Here is an 18,742-nt window from a genome sequence, read left to right on the forward strand (position 1 = left end):
AAATTCAGTGAAGGTGGTCAGGCACTGTAAAGGAGGATTCAAAGAGGTTGTGAAACCTTCATTTCTCTGGAAATGTTCAGAACTTGGCTGGATATCACCTTGAGTACTCTGCTCTGACCTCAAAGTTAGCTCTGTCTTGAGCTGGCACTTGAGCCAGATCTCTGCAGGTGTGTTCCAACTCAAACTATTGTATGATTCTGTAATAAATGCACTGAGGTATCTGTATCAGGCATTGTTAAACACAGGCCAGCCCTGAGCAAGTTTTCTCTCCGGCCAGAAGTTGTATAGCAGGGCCAGTGTGGTTTTGTTCCTAGACTGTGCTGCTGAGACAGGGCTGTCAAACCTGACTGCAGTGCTGGTTTTGGACCTGTGCTAGAACAGCTCCTAGAACAGCTCAGCAGCACTGGATTGTGCCCTGCACACCTGGGTGGGTGCCTCAAGCATGGCACAGCAGTGTCTTGCCCCATATGGACATGGTTTTCGCATGGATACATAACCTCACCTTTACTTTCTGTTCTGGCATAGGACTGATTCTTCACGTTCGTGTCTCGTGCCACAGGGTCTCATGTGTGTGCCGTGGCTTAGGCAGCCTGCAGGCTGTTCGCTGACCCAAGCTTCCAGTACCATGCATCAGTCAGAAGTCAGACCTTTACCCCTCCTTCACTACTGCCACTTCTGCCATGGATTCTCCACATGAGATTTAAATTTTAGCCCTTTTGTACTCTGCAAATGTAGAGTTTGGCTTTGAAGATGGTCTCATGATCTGCTTTACCATCAGACCTGTGCTTTTTTTTTAATTCCCCTTTTTGAGCCATTAGAAGTTTATCCTTGCATGCCTATTTGCATAAATATCCCTGGGTTCTCACATTTTTGATCACACTATTAAAATGAGGACAAGCTATAAAAAAAAAAAAACAGCAACAACAACAAAACCTCACAAACACAGAAGAGTAGAATTTTCAGGGGTTTCACAGGGATTTGTTGCCTTTAAAACATTTCTATTCGCATGGGTATAGCAGGGGGCACAATTATTGTAATCAACCCTTTCCATACTGTTCTTTCAGCTTCCTCAGGCTTGCACCCTTGGATGCCCAGCCGGCTCTGGTGTGGTACTTCACTTTGTTAGCATAACAGTTCCTACCAGGAGTTTGTTGCCAAAAGGGCTATGTTATGTCATTTTAATAATGATCCACTTTTAATTTGAAGAGTAACGATAAATCATTATTAACAACAGGTTTCCTAGTGTACAGATGTGGGGAGGAAAGAATACAACAAACCTTACTTCTGAGTGTCTTAGCTCAACCAGGGCTTCTGCTAGCACAGAAATGCAGATGGTTGGTTCCTGCTTCAAAACACTGCAGGGGGTGTCTGTGTGCTTTCTCACTGTAAATGACATGAAGCTGCAACTACAATGGCAAATTTGAAAGTAAAACTTGTACCTCAGGCTAAAGTTAAACCCTTTGTACATGACTTTAAAGTTCAAAAAGATGTATCTTTTGTTAACATGCAGCTAGTCCGTCTCAGATGTTGAAGTGCACTGGTAATTAACTAGATTGCACTTTGAGGCAAAGCTGCTGTTGCGCTATGGAGAGCGCTGGTAGGGGCTGGAGGGGAACTGTATTCAAACCATGTTTTTACAGAAGTTACCAGAAGGCCTGGTTTTGCTTTTTGCATTTCTATCGTTGGCTCTGGTTCCTGGAGCAGGGCTGCTTTCCTCTTTCCTATCTTCTCTGAACCTTTCTTCCTCTCTCCTTTTGGCAGGATCGCTGCAGAGCAGAGCAGTAGGTTGGCAAAGTATAGAACGCTGCGATAAAAGGGGGTTTTGCTAGTGACCAGCTCTTCTAGAAGTAAGGGTCTTTTTGGAATTTGCCTTTCTTGGGCTTGCTGCCTGCTTCATTTCTCTTCATCCCCTCACTTCTTGCACAAAAGGATATGAGCTGAAGCTGCTTCCTTCCAACATTGTTTACTTGGCTTTAAATCAGTCCTTGGGTGTCCTTGGCTACAGCTGGGTTTGCATACTAGCAGTACGTGTCCTCTGAGGCTAAATTGCCTTCTTGTGATTCCTTAATCATCTGGAGTCTGTGTGGTGATATGCGCACATGTTAATTCACTGTCTGAGGTGTAGAAATCAACCTAGTCTAAGCAATATTATTCCTGTAAATAATTAGCAGTGTTAGCTAGAGGAGAACACGATAAAGAAACCCGTCTCCCATCCTGCTGTTGGTATTCCCTATCCCCATCTGCAGTATTCTGGTTGTTCAGCTGCTAGACACTCTGTACTGTTGGTAGAACTGAATTATGTCCTTGCTTGGATTGACAAGAGCTCTGTATGCAGCAGAAACCAGGTCAGCACCACCTCATTCAGCTGAGAACATGACCTTACCCAGGGTTCACCCTTGTTTTAGACTGAACCGGTCATGATGGCACAGTCAGCAGCAGCAGCAAGCTGATTGAATACCTTGATTGAATACAATCATCCGATAGGTCTCCGTTATCATTTGCTGGTGTAAAGCCCATCATTTCCTTTGATTCTGAGCAGGTAAGGTCCCAGTTTGCTGTGTCCACAGTGGTGTGGGAGGCAGGGCTACCTGCTCCTCTGTGTGTTACCCAATTCTCTGTGCGTGGCTTCATTTCTTAGCAGCACGTTATTTTATAAAATAGAAGGGAGAAAGCATCTGGGGCTAGTCCTGCGATGGGACTAAAATTGCTGAAGAATGTGCAGCACTGGTACGTCTCATGAGTGTCTGCTTTCTCTCATGTTCGTAGCCAGTGCTCCAGGCACACGTGCGGCGTGCTCAGCAGAGCTCAGTTCTGCGGTGCAAAACAACCCAGCGTGGGTGGCTGCGTCTCAGAAACCACGTGTGCTGTGCTCTGAGCTTCTGTTTGCACATCTGAAACCATCCTCCGTGCTATCTGGAAAATCACCTATGGAGAACTTGGCATTGTGTGCCACAGGAAAAACACCCTGGTACTGCCTCGTCCCTCCCTGGGGTGCTGGAGGGATGTTAGCACAGCACAAGCTCTGACAAGTAACTGGAGAGGAACTGGAGGCGGCTGTCGCTTGTTCTGGTGGAGCGGTGCTGACTGTAGCCTGGCTGTTTGCTGGTGCTGTGCTGGTTGCTGGATGCTTCACTTTTTACCAGAACTTTGAGCCAGTGGTTTTCAGCTTTAGTGGTCAGTTGCCAAATAGCCAGGAAGTGTGTTCTCCACAGCTTGCGAGCTTTTTGCTTCTCAGCCGGGTGTTTTAACTCCTGAATTCCCCGTAGGCTGTGAGTATAATCCTGGAAGATCTTAAGAATAACTTAATATCCGTGGTCCATTTGTTAGGTTTTCCTAATCCGTAAGTGCAGTCACAAGCATTTTTTCCTTATTGCTGGGTTTTCTGATGCCCCAGATATGTCATTTAAGACTGTATTGGTACCAATATCTGTGGACTGGACTGTGAAGTGCGCCCAGCTGTGCTTGTATCTGGCATCTTGGAAGAGAAAAGGACCCCAGAAAGATGGACCTGCGGTGCCAGCTTTGCTGGAGATCTCTCCTCTGTGTTTACATGGACCAACTGATTCCAGTTGGATAAATTGGCCCTGTTTAAAGTGGAAGAGTGGTAGAGTAGCTGCAGGCTTTGCATTCAGCCCTGCTTTTTTTGTCCAGTTTTCTGTTTCATAAGGCTCATTCATCCCTTTTGTGCCAGACCTTCATTTTGTCTGAACATTTCCATGCTACTTGAGTTCATTCCTCAGTTACGTTGCGGTACTGTTTTTGTCGCTCTCCTGTCAGATGAGCTTCCTTTGAGAGAGAATGAGGGTTCTGGGGACACTTTTACTGTTCGAGGAAGTACTTTGTTGTGTGGAAGAGTTAATTGTTTGGATTTTCCTTTCCAGGACACACTAGCACCAGAAGAATGGAAGAAATGGGGAAAAACAAAGCAAATGCCTTCAGAACAGAAGTGAATAAATAACTGAAAGAGCAGAAGAAGGAAGGCAGAAGATTTTTTTATATAAATTAAGTCAAGAGGGTTCCAGTTATACATTTTTTTAAGTTTTGATTTTTCACTGTTGTGTTCATGCTACCTGGGTGTTTTTCATATGAATCTCAAAAATCCTTTCTTCCCCGGATCCCTGCCCCACTCCACTCTCCCCTTTTCTTCTCCTGGGATGTTTGAATTTCTTTTAGAAAAAGAAGAAAAAGGAAAACATAATTCTACCTTTCCCCAGGCACCCTCTCCTCATACTAAGTGATTTGTGAATAAAGAGGAAAGAATGGTCCTGAGTTTTGTTTTGGCTGTTTCAAAGTCTCGGACTGGAAGTTGAGCTCACATGAAAATAGAAAGAGCTTTTTGGCTGGGCAATTTTTGTGTATTAGTCATTGTGGTGCAAAGGTTCCTCTTCTTTCATGTCCTTTCCCAGAGGCAAGTGTTTATTTGGGGGCGCTTCCCACTTCTGCGCATCGTTCGTGATGCTGTCATCTGCATTTCTCTGCTAACTGCTGTTCTCTCAACTCAGGATGGCGCCAGGCTATGTGGAGCTGCCGTGGGTGCTCAGAGCTCAAACAGGAGGAGTCCTTGCGCTCTGGCCCTTGTAGGCCTTGTGCCTGGCACGTCTGCCCTGGTAGGTTTGGGGTGCCCTTCTGGTGGGTTTGTTTTCATGGCAGCCTCTGGAAGTGACCTCCAAATACGAGTTCGATGCCTCTTAATTCTATGTCATTGGCTAGTGTCTTTAGGCTGATGTCATATGCAGTACTTCTCGCTCACCATCCTCCTTATAACCCTGAACTTCGTAGCTGTATTTAGTAATTTTGTATCATCAACAAATTAATGAGCTGGGGAGGGGGAAAGACGAATGCTTGGAGGAACAACACAGATTTCTGGGGAGTTCTCCTGATGAACAACTTGCACATGGAAAACTTCACAGTTGCTCCTGGCTCCCTCCCCTGCGTCTGTGTGTTGGCTCCTGTTTGTCCCATGTCAGATGGGTTTCTTTAAAGACCTCTTGGCAAAGGAACTTTACGAACTGTCTTTTGGAAATCCAAGGAAGTTATATCAACCGGCAAGCATGTGGATAAAGGGTGTGGAGCTAATTCCTCTGGAGAACCTCACATGTGTGAGACATGACTCCACTTTACAAAAGCTATGTTGCCTCTTCCCCGCTGCAGTTGTTCACACTTAGCTCACTGTTTCTGTTCTTTGTAATACCAGTTCCTACCAGTTTGTTCGTGGTGAACACTGTACTGAACACCATACAGGCTTGATGAACTAGTCCCTTGACCTCCTCTGCACTCCTTCAAAGAACTGATCTCATGCTGCATTCGAGCCTTCTGGGAATAAAGGAGTTGTAAGCAAGAAATAGTTAAGCTACTATTTACGCTGTTTTACCCTGGAATTCCTTTTCACTCTGAGTTTTTGAGCCTTTTTTTTGTTGTTACTGCACACCTATCAGCTTTGTTTTATAACTTTGTTTTATAACTAATCTGCTGATACTCACACTATGACAGATGCTCCAGTAGTTTCCCTGTAGCAGATCTCTGGCATGTTCTCCAATGACAGTACAGATGCAAAAAGAAAATCATGCAGTTCTGTGATTCATTTTCTCTGAGCTCTGCTTGTTGCTGGTTTTTTTTCCTTTTTGGCTATATGTTAGGAAAGGATGTTTTTTCTTCCCGTGGCCCTTTATTCTTAAGACACTTTCTGATTTGCTTTTTTTAAACATTTCATCTCCCAGAGTTTGAGCATTTGCTTCCTCATTTTTATGCAAACCAAGCTTTCAAAAGAATGCCTTTTATTCCAGATAGGTACACTCACTCAACTGTTTAATCATACGGACTTAGGTATTTCCAAAGTATTTTATGATACATCTTTTGATTTAAAACTATTGAATGTAGTGTAGTGTCTGCATATAGCTTTCATGTCACTTGTAATTTTTTTGCTGCCTTGCTTACTTTCTAATTTATGAAGATGCTTTTGGATAGGGGGGTTCCTTTCCTTGGAGCAATTTGTAATGGCTTCAGGCACGGTGGCTGGTGTTAGACAACAGCTTTACACACCCACCTGGAAGCGGTCCCATTCAGGTTGTTTCTTCTGTTCCAGCTTCTCTGTCCAGCTGTACCGCGAAGCAGAAGGATGACTTATGTCTCACCGTGACAGTTCTCTGCCTGCGTAAGGGTAATGGATTACCCATTAGTGGACTGCTGCTGTCATAGCTTTACTGATGGACCTCAGCATCCCCCCGTTGCTTCCTCCCCTGCTGGGCAGCTGATAGTATTTCTGTAGTGCTACAGTTGTAAAACTTCCAACAGGGAGAATGTAATCTATAGGGATTTGGTGCAAGTATGAACTCATTTCCATGTGTGCTGGAGCCTGCTGCACTAGAACATAATCACCTGAGGAAAAAGGAGATGGTAAATATTGTGAAATACCAAGGAATTGTTTGGGTGTGGTGAGGGATACTTTAAGAGGCCCTCATATGTTTGTTTGCAGGTGTATTTCCAGCCTGGTCTTAAGTGGTTGGCACTGGACCCAGTGCCTTTGTAAGCACAGCTCTGAGTTGTCCTCTGTGCTCTTGCTGCTGTCTTTGAGCAACGTCTTCCATTTCCATTCTGTGCCTGGAATCAAGAAACTAACATCTCAATGCACACAGAGCCATCTTGACCTGCTGTTGGACAGGTTTATTTAGAACAACTTTTATTCCCTGCTAATGATGGGAAAGCGTACCCCATCCTGACAGTATTTACATTTCTGAAGACAAATATTACACGAACAATGGGATAATTGGGGTGACAGAGAAGGAAGTAGTTATGTGAGAGATCACTGGGTTCATAACTTCTTGTAAGTGGTAGTGGGAACGTTTACAGCTGTAACCCTAGCCATGGTGGCGTTCAGAGCCCCTGGATGGCACACTGAATTAAAGCAGTGTCAGCCCAAACTGATGCACAGGGCTCTCCTTTTGCTCTTGCAGAGCGAAGCTGTAGGCTCAGCGTAAACACCTCGGGGCTGAACAGTAACTGCTCGTCACCAAGCTTTTTAGAGTCCAGGTTTGCTGCCAGGGCTCTGCCCAGGGGCTGGGCAGTGACAGCCCCCAGTGGTGTTTGGGTGGCAGGCTGGTGGATTTATGCGTTACCTCACCCTGCTCTGTGTGTGGTTGTGCCATCAGCATCTTTTTGGAGGAGGCTGTAATCAGTTCACTAAACTGCCAAAAGGTGCCTTTTGGTGGCCTCATATTTATTAATCAGGCCCTCAAACAGAATGATGACTTGGCAGAAATTCTGCTGCACTTCATGATTTGAAAGCCATAATTAGTAGACAACATGTCTCCAGGATTACAAGTGTACTTGTTGTTTTAGCCTTTATATATAAAGCAGCCTGAGGTTAAACCACAGAGGTATTTTTTTTTCCTGGTTCAGTACACAAACCATTGTTTAGAGAGGGGAATTAAATTGTAAAGACTGAAGTAAATTAAGTAGTGCATCAGAATTGCATTCCTTTAAACGGATTTGAGGACTGTATGCTTCAGTTCCAGCTGGTCACCTCCAGGAATGTCTTCATGGCTGTGAATGGCTTACTGTACAGTTAGATCCGTGAGCTCTGAGTTATTCTGTACAGAAGCAGGAGGAAAAGAGAATTATGAAAAAGCTATTGGTGAGTGCACACTTTTTTCTTTTTTGAGGCTTTTCCTGGCTGACCTCATTTGTGAAAAGAAGTGAATGTAACCAACTCAAACATGGCAAGAGATGCTAAAATGCCGTGCTTTCCTAGCTGAATCCATACGTATGATTTATGTACAGTTCTGGTCTTTCTCCCCTACTACCCCCTCCCCCTTTTTTTATTTAATATTCTCACAGATCTCTCCACACTGCTTCATATTGTGCTGACTAGGGTTAGACAAGCTTAATTTCTGAGACAGGAGTAAGATGGAATTGCTTCATGGAGGAAAACACGTTTGTCTGAATGAAGGTATTACCAAGGATGGCCTGTGTGCTGGCTCTGAATCCCCCAGGGCTGGCAAGGCTTAGAGCATATTTCAAGCTCCAGGTGACTAATTTTAGGACTGAGGGGAACAGAAAACTAAGGTTTCATTTCCTGTCCAGTGCAGCGAGAGGGGAAAACCTGCAATGTACTGGGCATCTAGAGGAATGTTCTGCGCCCTGGGAGAAGATTTTTGTCTGTGTTTAGGTTAGCTTCAGCCCTGGCGTCCCTCAGCTTTATGAGGATGTTTTGGTTGCTACCAGCCTGTTCCCACACATCCAAATGGGTGTCTGAGTTCTGCTGGATTTGCTGATAGATCTGCCGTGAGAGCTGTGTTTGTGGTAGGGCTCAGGCCAGAGTAGTTAGAGCAGGGGGCCTTTTGTGGAAACACGTGCCTAGGTGTCTGTTCAGACTAACAGGTCTGAGTGGTGCTAATGTCAAGTACCTAAATAAGGTACTTGACAAAATCGGTTGGGAGCTTTTTTCCCCCTCAGTTGCAATCTACACCCTTTTCTCATGGGCAGTGGTGGGAGTTGGCTTTGCTAAGGGAAAGCCTTCGAACCGCTTGTTGGGTGCAGCGCAGCAGCAGTGTTATGTACGTAGTTGTGCAGGGAACGGTACTCACCAGAGCACGGGGAGATGAAAAAGGGAGAAATATTTACATGAGCTTAGCCAGGGTGTTGGGAAACCCTTCTAACTGGCTGCTGTTTACGTCCCGAGGCCTGTGAAAGAAGAGAATAGGACAGTGATGACATAATTGAGGTTTTTTTTTCTACTGCTGTTTTACTGAATTATGGGGGTGAGGAGGCAGCACGGTGATGTGCTGCTGTGTGCTGCGGGCTGGCTCAGGACAGGCTGATCCTTCTGTGTGCCCTACTTGCCCATGAAAGGGAAGGGGTGGGTTATGGAGTCAGGTAGGAGCTTTATTTTCTTCCCTGGGTGTATCTGAAAGGTAGTACTTAATCCAGTAGCTTCACATCTAAAAGCCAGACAGCAGGAAGGACCTTGTCTTACTCCTGCGGAGAGCAGGTTACGGAACGATTCCCACCTACCTTTGATTCTGCAGAATGGCTCCCAGGAAGTCCCTCAGTACCATCCGCTGGTGGTAGCGGCTGTCCATCAGGATGCTGTCGGACTGGCGCCTCGTCAGAAGCTCGTGCACCCCTTCTGGGCTGCTCTCACTGTTTCTGTGATGCGAAGATGAGAACCGTCTTTGTTTCAGAGGTATGTTTTAGTCCCTCAGGCTGAGCAGCGTGGCAAGGAACCTGCTGGGCCTGGGGCTGTTCTGCCTCATTTCAGGAGGAAATTGGGCAGCTGTTTGTTCCTGTGGTAGGAGAGGGGTCAGAGCTGGCTTGCGTCTGACTAGCTGGTCATGTTTAGTGGCAGTAGCTGATCTGTCTACCCACAGCTGCCCAAGTTGTAGTGGAGAGGCTGTCTTCTGTGTTCAGAGCAGGCATAACAGCTAACAGTGGGTGTTTCCTAACAGTGAATGATCATTGCAGCTATTAATCTGCGAAGACTGTTGCTCGTTGCTAGCGTGGTACAGCTCGTGGCTGATCTGACACTGATAGCCTCGGAGGGATGGATTAATTAGGCCATTTAATAATTGTTGTGATTAGAAGTTGGGGATATAGGATGCCCTTTGGGGTGTGGAGCAGCAGGAGATTGCTTCTGTTGCAGTGGAAGGCAGCTGTTCCTGCTACATGCATTAAAAAATAAAACCACCCAGTAAGCAAAGCACTGTCTCTGGGACAGCAAACCCCCGTGGCTTACCTGAGCCGCTTGCCAATGATGGTCTGTAAGAATTTGCGGGCAGAAATCTGCCCCAGGAATTTCCGGTAGTTGTCGGTGAATATGGCATCTGCGTGGCGCTGAATCCTAGGGGTGAAAGACAAGCACGAGGTATGCTCAGTGAGCTGGCAGGGAGCTTTCTAGGTAAGAAGTGGATGTTTCAGATGTCAAAATACACCAGCTGTAACTGCTGAGATCAGGGGTGTAAACATACCAAAGGCTTCTTAGTATTGGACTGAGTTAGTGTTGGAGGGTGAAAAGATTTGAGGGTTTTTTTTTTGGTTCTGACAGGAAGGCAGCCAGAAAAACAAAATATACCTGTTAATCAGTATTTGCACTGAAATCGCTAATGAGAAGTGGCTGCAAAGCAGCAGCAAGGTCAAAGAAGCAGCAGGAAGGAGAACCAGAGGCTGGTAGAGGGCAGAGTTGCAGCTGGGACACTACTGTGCTCTGTAGCACCACTGTCACCTCCTGAGACACCCCTGTGGCTGGCTGGGGCAGGGTGACGGGAGCCTCGGATGGTTCTCCAGCTACAGAAACTCCACAGGTGGGAGAAGCACAAGCTATTTGCATGGTCCCCACCGTTGTAAGGATGAATCCACTGTACTTAAGATAAGCAACCATCTCTTGTCTCCCGGCAGGGGTGGAAAAGAGAGGCTCTGACAGCCTTCCAGGTGGGTTCCCAGAGCTTGGTGAAAAATTATGCTCCCTGCTGAAGCACTGGGCTTGCAGCCCTGCCCGTCAGAACGCTTTGTGCTGCTGGGGGAGAGCAGGAAGCAGCTCAGGACAGCAGCAGTGGTGGGAGCTGGCATGGTCCCAGCCTTCTGCTCCAGTTTCAGGGTTCATCTGCGTTCTCCCCCTTGAGCCTGGTCTCTGTGGTGCTGGCGGGACTAAGTGACCTGCTGGTGTGCTCCTGGGCTGCAGGAAAATCGTAACCAGCATCCTCCGTGGCAGTGGGGGATGAGAGGCAAGGTACAAACCTTTTCTCAGTAGGGTCTGGTAACAAACCCTCCTCGTCCTGTTCCTCTGTTGAGGGGTTATGGCTCTGCAGTGGGCCACGGTCCTGCAGCTGGAAGTTCATGGCCTTGCCAGTAACAGGCCCTGGGCTGTACCTGCAAAAAAATAAAAATAAAAAACAGAAAAATAAAAAAGGCATATTGCAAAACATGGTCAAATGCTGGTCAGGGTTCTTGACTGCTCCTCCTTGTTTTGCTTTTTCCTTTCTCTCTCCCTTTCCATCCCTACCTCATCACTAACACAAGCTCTGTCTGTCACTCGCCGCAGCCAGAAACTGCCCTGAAGCTGTCACGGCAGTGAAAAGGCAGTTAGTGAAGCTGACCCCAAACGTGTTTTCCTCTTGCTGAGCTCCCAGCAATGTCAAGCAAAACTCCAGTGCTTGTGGTATCATCATATCATGGCTTTGGCACAAGGCCTGAAGCATTTTCTGTGGGATGTTGTGAATCCACTTTAGAGAACCCTATGCCCAATTTTGTACATCCATCAATTTGTAATAGTGAGAAGTAACACTAACTTCAAACAGTTGGCGAGGAAATACTTGAAATATTAATATGCAGCTGCTGAGTTCATGTACTGAAATATCTGTGGCTCTGGTTTCAATGCAGGTAGCCTGCAGGCACAAATTTTAATCAGTGATGGTGCTGGTGGTGCTGGCTGCTCTGGAGTTCGCCAGATTCCCCTTCATAGGATCCAGCATTCAATTCCAAAACCAACTGTTTGGGCTGAAATATCCCATGTTAGGTGTCTGCCTTCTTTGGAAACCACTCCTAAGCTAGTGGCATTCCCAAAAAAAAATAAGCCAGGGTAAAGAAACAGGTTCCCCAGAGCACGTACAGCTTATCTGGCTTTCAAAAGGGCTGGCAAACTTAATTTGGCACGTGCTTATTTTGTGGAAGGTCAGAGCTGAGGCAGAGAGTTACAGCATGGATGAAGCATTCAGTATCTTACCTGAGAGCTGGGTAGAGAGGAGAGGAGATGGAGCATGCAACTAAATGCAGGAACAGGAGCAGGGTGGCCTTATCCAGCATCTTCCACCTGTTGGACTCACCTGAAATGCGGAACTGAGTCAGTGGCAGTGTCTGCCTAAAGCGACCTCCTCACCAGCCCAGCATCGCTGCACAGGACCTTCACCATCTCCATCTGCAGCTGTCCCCCAGGACCTCTCCTGCCCTGCTGTGTCAAGAGGAGCCCCTTCTCCACCGGTCAGAAATGCCGTCGCAGCTCTCAGGACTTCGGTGAAGGTGGGATGGATTCCACCAGCAGTGTGCGTCTGCCCAGAGACAAACACTGCGGTATTTTGCACCCTGGGGCTGGCTGAAGGGCTGCGTATCCACCATCCCAGATGGGTTACTCAGGGCAGAGAATCACCCGAGGTCGCACGCCATCGGGAGCTGAATGCAATGCCTTTGTTACTGGAAGCGAGAGACGGTAGGAGAATATTCCAGTTAACGCTCTTCCTCACTTTTGATCAAAAGCAATTGATCTTTAGCTCAGAAAAGATTCTTTAAGAAAGTAGAATGCGGATGGAAGTCTTTAAAATATCAAGTGTCCTTGTTCTGCTATGTTATTTTACACAAGAAAAGAGCAGAAAGATGTTTGATCTCCGTTAACAGAAAAATGTTCAATTTTTAAGGAGAAAAAAAAAAGCTTCCCAATGTTTAACAATACTTAGTTGAAAAAAAAAAAAAGAAAGAAAGAAAAAACCACCCCCACATTTCCAAATGGAAAGGTTTTGGCTGGGCTTCGAACTTCCCCAATGAACTTCCCAAGCAGTGGATTTTTACTGACGGTGGTGGCAGGAGGGGGCCCGTTCTGGTGGGAAACATCAGCAGTGGGAACTGCTTCGCTGCTCGGGTATAGCTGAATGTAGGTGTCTAATTAAGCGGGGATGTCTAATTAAGGGCTTGTGTGGTACCCACGCAAGTGGGTATGATGTTGATCCCGTGGAAGCTAACACCAGCATTAGGCAGTGCCCTGGGTGCCTGGGCAGACATGGGCAAGGGGCTGTACTGAATTAGGGCTTCTTGCCACAAGCCCTTGCTCGGCCAGCTCACGCTCTCGGCCCGCTTCCCACCCGCTCCCCAGGAGCAGAGCCGATGATCCCGACCCGAGCAGAGCTGACTTGTGGCAGCTGCAGGAGGAGCACCCCTTCCCTCCGAAACCTGGTCTCCTACAGAGCCGCTCTTACCCCTCGGAGAGCTGAGGAATTAATGCCCAGAAGCAGCAAAAAAGTGACAGAGGCACACTGACAGCTCCTGGTCCTGCTGCTGCTTTTCCTCTCTTTCATTTGAACTTGAGAAAGCATGCCCCTTTCTCCCCTAAATATCTCCGAGACAAATCCCAAATCAGATCTTGTTCTAGATAAAGGAAATGATCTAAAGCATATGCTGGAGGGTACCAGGAGACCACGGCACCAACATCTGAAGAAAGGGCCAACCAGGAGACTTATTCAGCACCAGGAAAAGCCGTTACATGAGCTGTGAAGGGAAATATCACTAAGTGAAAAGAAAACCTAGCCCAATGTTGTCTGCTTCCCTTTTTAATTCCTAGGATACAGCCCTGATTATCTGAGTGCTGGGTTTTCCTCCAGGAAAAAAAAAGGTTTTCCTCCTCACATTTTGTCCCTTTGAAATTTTTCCTTTCTCTGCTTTTAGTTTTTGTGATTTTTTTTTTTGGTTTTGCCTTTCATCTCCTGTCTTGCTTTGTCTTCTCTTCCTTTGCTACAGCCTGCTTCTCATCCCTTCAGCTTTTTGGATATTTCTGTCTCCATTTCTCCCTTGCGAAGGAGCCTAGAATGAAAGTCCTTCTCCCCTTTCCAGAAGTGCCTGCTATTTCAGAACAGCGACTGGAGAATTTAAGTGTCACCCTGCGTACAGGCAGCTTGACAGCTCTGCAAAAACCTTGTCACCTTCAAAATTCTCCAGGGGCAAGAGATGCCTTCTTTTCTATTCTGGCAGCGTGTGAAAGAAAATGATTAATAATTTCCCCTTCAGATGAAGAGCTCTTACACCATTCCAACAGATAAAGCACAGCAGCTTCGTTCCATCCTGTGCAACGTTAACACAGCGGCGTTTGTGAAAACGATGTTGGAGAGGTTGGGTGACTGCTTCTGAAACCTTACCTGAGCGGTCTCAAAAATACCTCTACAGAGATGAAATGGAGCTTTCACTGTGCCTGCAGGTTTGTGAAGTTCAGACTTTCATACTAGGATTTCTGCTTTTCTCATATCCTATTTCAATTTAAGTGGCTTACTCTGCGTCGTTGTGGCTGGCTTCGCGTTATCCGTGACACACAGTTGCCTTTCTCCTCACACTTGGGGATGGCGCAAACACAGTTTTATTGACGGGTGAGTAAAGCAGCGTTCATTTTCCAGGGTAAAAGGAATTTGCACGAGGATAGCAAATGAGGAAATCTCTGCTTTCTCTAGTAAATGCCTAAGAGTTTTACAAGGCTCACCTACAGCACAGCTCCACTGATCTGCACTTATCCACAGCCCAGCTACTGTTTCGTTCTCTAACTTGGTACAAAAAAAAATCCTTTTGATACGAAGGGCACTGTATCTGGCAAAGCTAATTACTGATGCCAGCTTTGATTGCATTTCGGTGTAGTTTAATTGCCTCCAATTTCCAAATAGACATTGTACGTGTCTTTAGCAAGATAGAGACCCGCTCTTACCGTTCCCTTAGACCACGGGCTCGTCCTGGATCGGCTCCTGCTGGGGTGTTCCCTTCCCCTCTCGCGGATACAACTTCTCTAGTGCTGCTTCTGAGCGCCCTGCTGGATGCGTCCCCTCCACCGGTACCCGGGCAGGACCCTGCGAAGCCGCTGAGCAAGGAGGACACGCGGCTGTGCCCCCAGCTGTCCTCTAGCTGCCAGGGAGGTGCAGCTCCTCCTTTTATACCTGTGCTCCCTCGGGAGTCCTGTGGGCTTCTACGCGTCAGAGAGTCAATTATCCTCCTGGATTTCAAAGGCTGCGCTTAGCATCCTCTCTTTTTGTGTGAGTGAGGACGCATGCAGGGAGGTTGTGGGGCGGGGGCTGTGGCTGTAGTTGGGGGGTGTTTGCGTGTTTTCTCTGCCTTGTTCACAGAGTGAAGAGCAAACAACAACAATGATAATCCGGCAGGGCGCATGACAAATTTGCTTTGCAGGGTAAACTTCTTTCCCTTTAGATTGCATTTTTTCCTCCTACCCCACAATAAGGAAGTTAACCATTAATATTTTTTCACGCTGCCTGCTCAGGAGGGTTTATCTCTTTGCTATTTTCTTTCTTTGATTATCAGCATTTTCCTCCTTCCCCTTTGTTGCTCACACCTGCTAGCGTTAGCGGGGCACTTCATGCTTCAGTCCCTCACAAACATCACAGCTTCGCACCGAGCTCACAGAGCAGCTGGGGAGCCCTGCTCTGTTCGTGCGCTCTGGAAAAAAGGCAAGGAAGGGTCTCCCCTGGGGTGCTCCATGCACCAGCAGCTGTTTTCATTCTTGGAACAAGGAATGAAACCCCCATTAAAAAGAACACACAGCTGTGATGCCAGGAAGACCGGGACAGTTCAGAGGAGTTTAAAAAAAAAAAAAAAAAGAGGTGCCAGCATGAGTTCCGCCTGCCAGATTTTTAGCGTTGGTTTTATAATGCCCACAATTGATGGGGACCCAGACCTTCCCATCTCGGGGCTTGCGTGCCTTGGTGCTGGAAAGAAGTTTGAGCAGGTGAGATGACTCAGAGCCGCCTGCTGCAGAATGCCTTCGCCTTGCACCAGGGAGCTCGTCGCAGCTATGGCTGGCAGAGGCAGAATGCAGGGAAGGACGCCGCATCTGGTGTGCGCAGGGGGCCAGGGCGTTCAGCACTGGTCTCTTTGCCATTGCTGAGGTGAGAAATCAGCACTGTGATTACGGCTCGCTTCTTAGCAGAACAGTGTCCTTCCAAACCATGTGCTCTCGGTAAGCAGCAAGCCAACGGTCAGAAAGACTCGAAGGAGCTCAGCACACCAAATAACACCGTGGAATTAAATAGCAGCCGCTCTATACCTAGGCAGATGTGCACTGTCACCTCTTGCTCTGCCTGCTTTGAATGCTCCAAGGGCTCGCCTTCCCTTTGGTATCACATCAGTGCCAGGCCACTTCACAGAGAAATCAAGGAAAAGGACTGAAGGGACCAAAGCAGGAGCTGGAGCTGTCCCTGAAGTGAGCAGCTGAGCAGGGGACTTCTGATATAATCCAGAAACAACCACGTGGAGAGAGAGCAAGAACTGCTGCCAGCTTTCCAGCCGTAAGTGACACCAGCCAGTCAATGGGGAGAGGATCTGCTGTACAAGTCAGGTGGTAAATACGTCTCATCCTTCCTCACGAACCCCAGAGAAGACTCTTTCTAGGCAGTACAGAGCAGGCTTTCCAAAACTGTACTGGTGCACGCAGCTGTGCGCTCTCTGCAACTGGAAAGGGATTTTTGTCTGTTTTTGAAACAATCTGTTCGTGTTCTCTCATGTGTGAGGCTGGCTGCATCAATTTTTCAGCATGACTTATTTTTCTTCCAGTCTTGGTGCTACACTGGCTGAACAGATGAATCAGACCACGTTGTTAAACCAGTTGAGAGCCAATGCTATTCCAAGATATTATCCTGTAGCTTGCTTTTGAGCTAATTCTCTATCTGCCTGGCCCGTTGCCTTACACAGAGCTGCTCTAAGACCCGGGGCAATCTCTCTCTGATTACGGGGAATCAGCCTATAATTGATTTGTTTATAGCTGCTTGCTGCCCAGCTTGGATTATGAGGGCTGTGCTCTGCATTCATATCTCAAGTGAGTTGCTGTCAAAGAAGGCTATATAAAACTCCATGGTCCTAGGGGTTTCCTTGTTCTGCCTGGGCTGGGTTCCTGTCGTGCACAGCTGGACCAAAGAGAACCTACACAACAAAAAGCTCTCTTTATGACTAGATTAATTGTGGGAGGCAGCAGAAACGTCTAAAACCCCTTCAGGCTCCGTCGGGTGGATACTGCTTAGGAGTTCTTAAACAGCATAAAAAGAGCAGCTTTTCTTTCCACAGCGTTTCCTGTTCTAGCTTTAGTCGTAGCCCTGGTGTCTTCCCAGGGCCGATAAGGGTCAGTTCTGGAGCTCCTCTGCCAGGATCCTTCAGCTCTCCCTTGGCTAGCGAGGCCGCTCCTGGGGCAGCAGCGGTGGCTGTGATCCCCCTGCTGCCGGCAGCTTGAGTCCCGCCATGGGGGCTCTGGCTGCTGACGGCTTGGGACGAAGCTGCTACGGACTGCGGTAGGATCCAGTGCTGTCTGGAGCCGGTTCTGCACCCGTCTGTGTCACAGAATGTAGTTGACCTGGGAGCTGCGCTCTTTGTTCCTGTGGTCAGTGTTTCCCAGCAGGGTGGTCGCCCAGGTGGATCCGTGCCCCGTGCAGGTACGCGTGCAAGCAGCGTGAAAGCATTCTTCATGGGAGCTTCATTTTAGGAGTAGCAGCAATTATAATTTGGCACAACAAATGACAAATTCGCTTTGTAAAGGGAACAAACAGCTTTTTCCCTTTACGGTTTCTCTTGATTTGTTCCTAGAACCTCCCAGCTCTTCCCCACCTCTCCTTCCTCCTGCAGCCGGTTCTGTGGGCGTTCTGCTGGCCCCCAGAACACAGGGCACATGAATTTGGGATTACCCCCCCAGGTCATCACTTGGGGTCAGCAGTGCCCGCTGGATAGCTCTCTATTTGCCTGAGCCTACATCATTGCAGGGCGAATGCAGTCGGTGGCCAGGTACAGGCCACCACAGGTACCTTCTCCAGCTGGAGCTGCCGCATTTTGGAGTCACATGCGCGTAGACCAAACCTCCCCGGGTGAAGCACATGCCAGGTAGAGTTATATTTCACTGCTAGTCCTTCGCTGATGAAGGACACGGTGTTAGGATCCTGCAGCAATTTCCCAGGTATTGATTTCCTCTTAGCTTTACCTCCTCCAGTCTCCATGCCACGCTTTAAAAAATCGCCCCTGTCTATTCCAGGTGCAGAACGGGTAGGTCCAGATAAGCTGAACAGCGTGTGAAATGGGCCTGCTCACCCTGGGAGGCTGAAACTAATGACAGTAAGAAGTAACCCATCAAGTGACAAAAAAAATCGTTCCCTATTCTCAGCTGTCAAGAGCTTTTCTGCACTCCTCCAGAATGTCACAGACAGTGACTGTTGGCCTCCAGTTTCTCTAATCCCCGGTACTCCTGATGGAGCCACACACAACTGTTTCCTGTGGGTTTCTTTTACTCGAGAGACGTGGTGATGACCCGCTTATCACAAGTGCCCTAATGGTATATTCAACAGAACTGACTAAGAAGATTAGGAGTTTTATTTTCTGCCTAAGTTTGCCACCTTAGAGATAGGCTGGGACACATTTTAGTTCAAATTTCTTATCCTGCATACCAGACCTAAGACATATTATAAATAAATTGACCATTATTACATTGTCTGTTGCTGGTACATACCCGGTATTTTTCATTCCAAAGGTTTTTTGCAAAGATGCAATAACTTCTGTAGAAAGCAAGCAAAATGAGATGAGAAAGACAAGGCTTGACCTGTGTTACCAGTTACTTCTAAGGAAGAAATGGAGAACCCAAATCCCAAACACAGCAGGTGTGGTAAGACTTGCCTTTAGAAAATTACACGAGACCGGGTTTTTCCACCTTGGAAAGATAAAGTGCTGGGATTTGGATCTTCAGAGCCTCCAGAGTCGATCCTTTGAACAACAATAGGTATCCTGGGGAGAAATTTCCCTTGAAGAATTCAGTTTGGTAGGAACCTGAATACAAACAATTATCAAAATAATCTCTTGCAAAAGGTCCCTCTGGATGGGAGCGCAGTTTGCTCCGTGAGAATGAGTCTGAAGCAAGGGATCAGATTAAAAATAGACAAAATAAATCAGTAATTCAAAACGTACAAGGAAGTGCTATTAGAAAAGACTGTCTCAGAGAGTTAAAAGCTTGCTTGAAAAGCCTACTTAATCT

General features: G+C 47.2%; 2 protein-coding genes across 5 annotated transcripts in view; one reads left to right on the forward strand and one right to left on the reverse strand.

Annotated features, from left to right (window-relative positions):
- The window catches only part of RPN2 (ribophorin II), a 36,823-nt gene that overhangs the window by 16,381 nt on the left and 1,700 nt on the right, over nt 1-18,742 (forward strand). The window contains exons 16-17 of one of the 3 annotated variants that reach the window (XM_080557727.1): nt 1,762-1,847; nt 3,882-4,269. The exons of 1 other annotated variant lie outside the window; for it this stretch is intronic. In XM_080557727.1, coding sequence (XP_080413853.1) covers nt 1,762-1,813 — 52 coding nt within the window. In that variant the 3' untranslated portion in view covers nt 1,814-1,847; nt 3,882-4,269. Of the gene's footprint in view, nt 1-1,761; nt 1,848-3,881; nt 4,270-18,742 lie in introns of those variants that run through there. One more of the 3 variants, XM_080557728.1, reaches the window with a different exon arrangement.
- On the reverse strand, nt 4,118-18,364 carry GHRH (growth hormone releasing hormone). Of its 2 annotated transcripts, none has more exons than XM_080557733.1 (6): nt 14,441-18,364; nt 11,714-11,813; nt 10,729-10,860; nt 9,731-9,835; nt 9,010-9,144; nt 4,118-8,679 (listed from the first exon to the last, which is right to left on the reverse strand). In XM_080557733.1, the coding sequence occupies exons 2-6, from the start codon at nt 11,791-11,793 to the stop codon at nt 8,616-8,618; spliced, it is 516 nt and encodes a 171-aa protein (XP_080413859.1). In that variant the 5' UTR covers nt 11,794-11,813; nt 14,441-18,364; the 3' UTR covers nt 4,118-8,615. The 2 variants fall into 2 exon arrangements, with proteins under 2 accessions (XP_080413859.1, XP_080413860.1); XM_080557734.1 differs by lacking the exon at nt 14,441-18,364 and having other exon boundaries at nt 4,118-7,586; nt 8,583-8,679; nt 11,714-13,934.

Source organism: Anser brachyrhynchus (assembly GCF_964034855.1).
Source record: "Anser brachyrhynchus genome assembly, chromosome: 16".
In the NCBI taxonomy this organism is placed as follows: Eukaryota; Metazoa; Chordata; class Aves; order Anseriformes; family Anatidae; genus Anser; species Anser brachyrhynchus.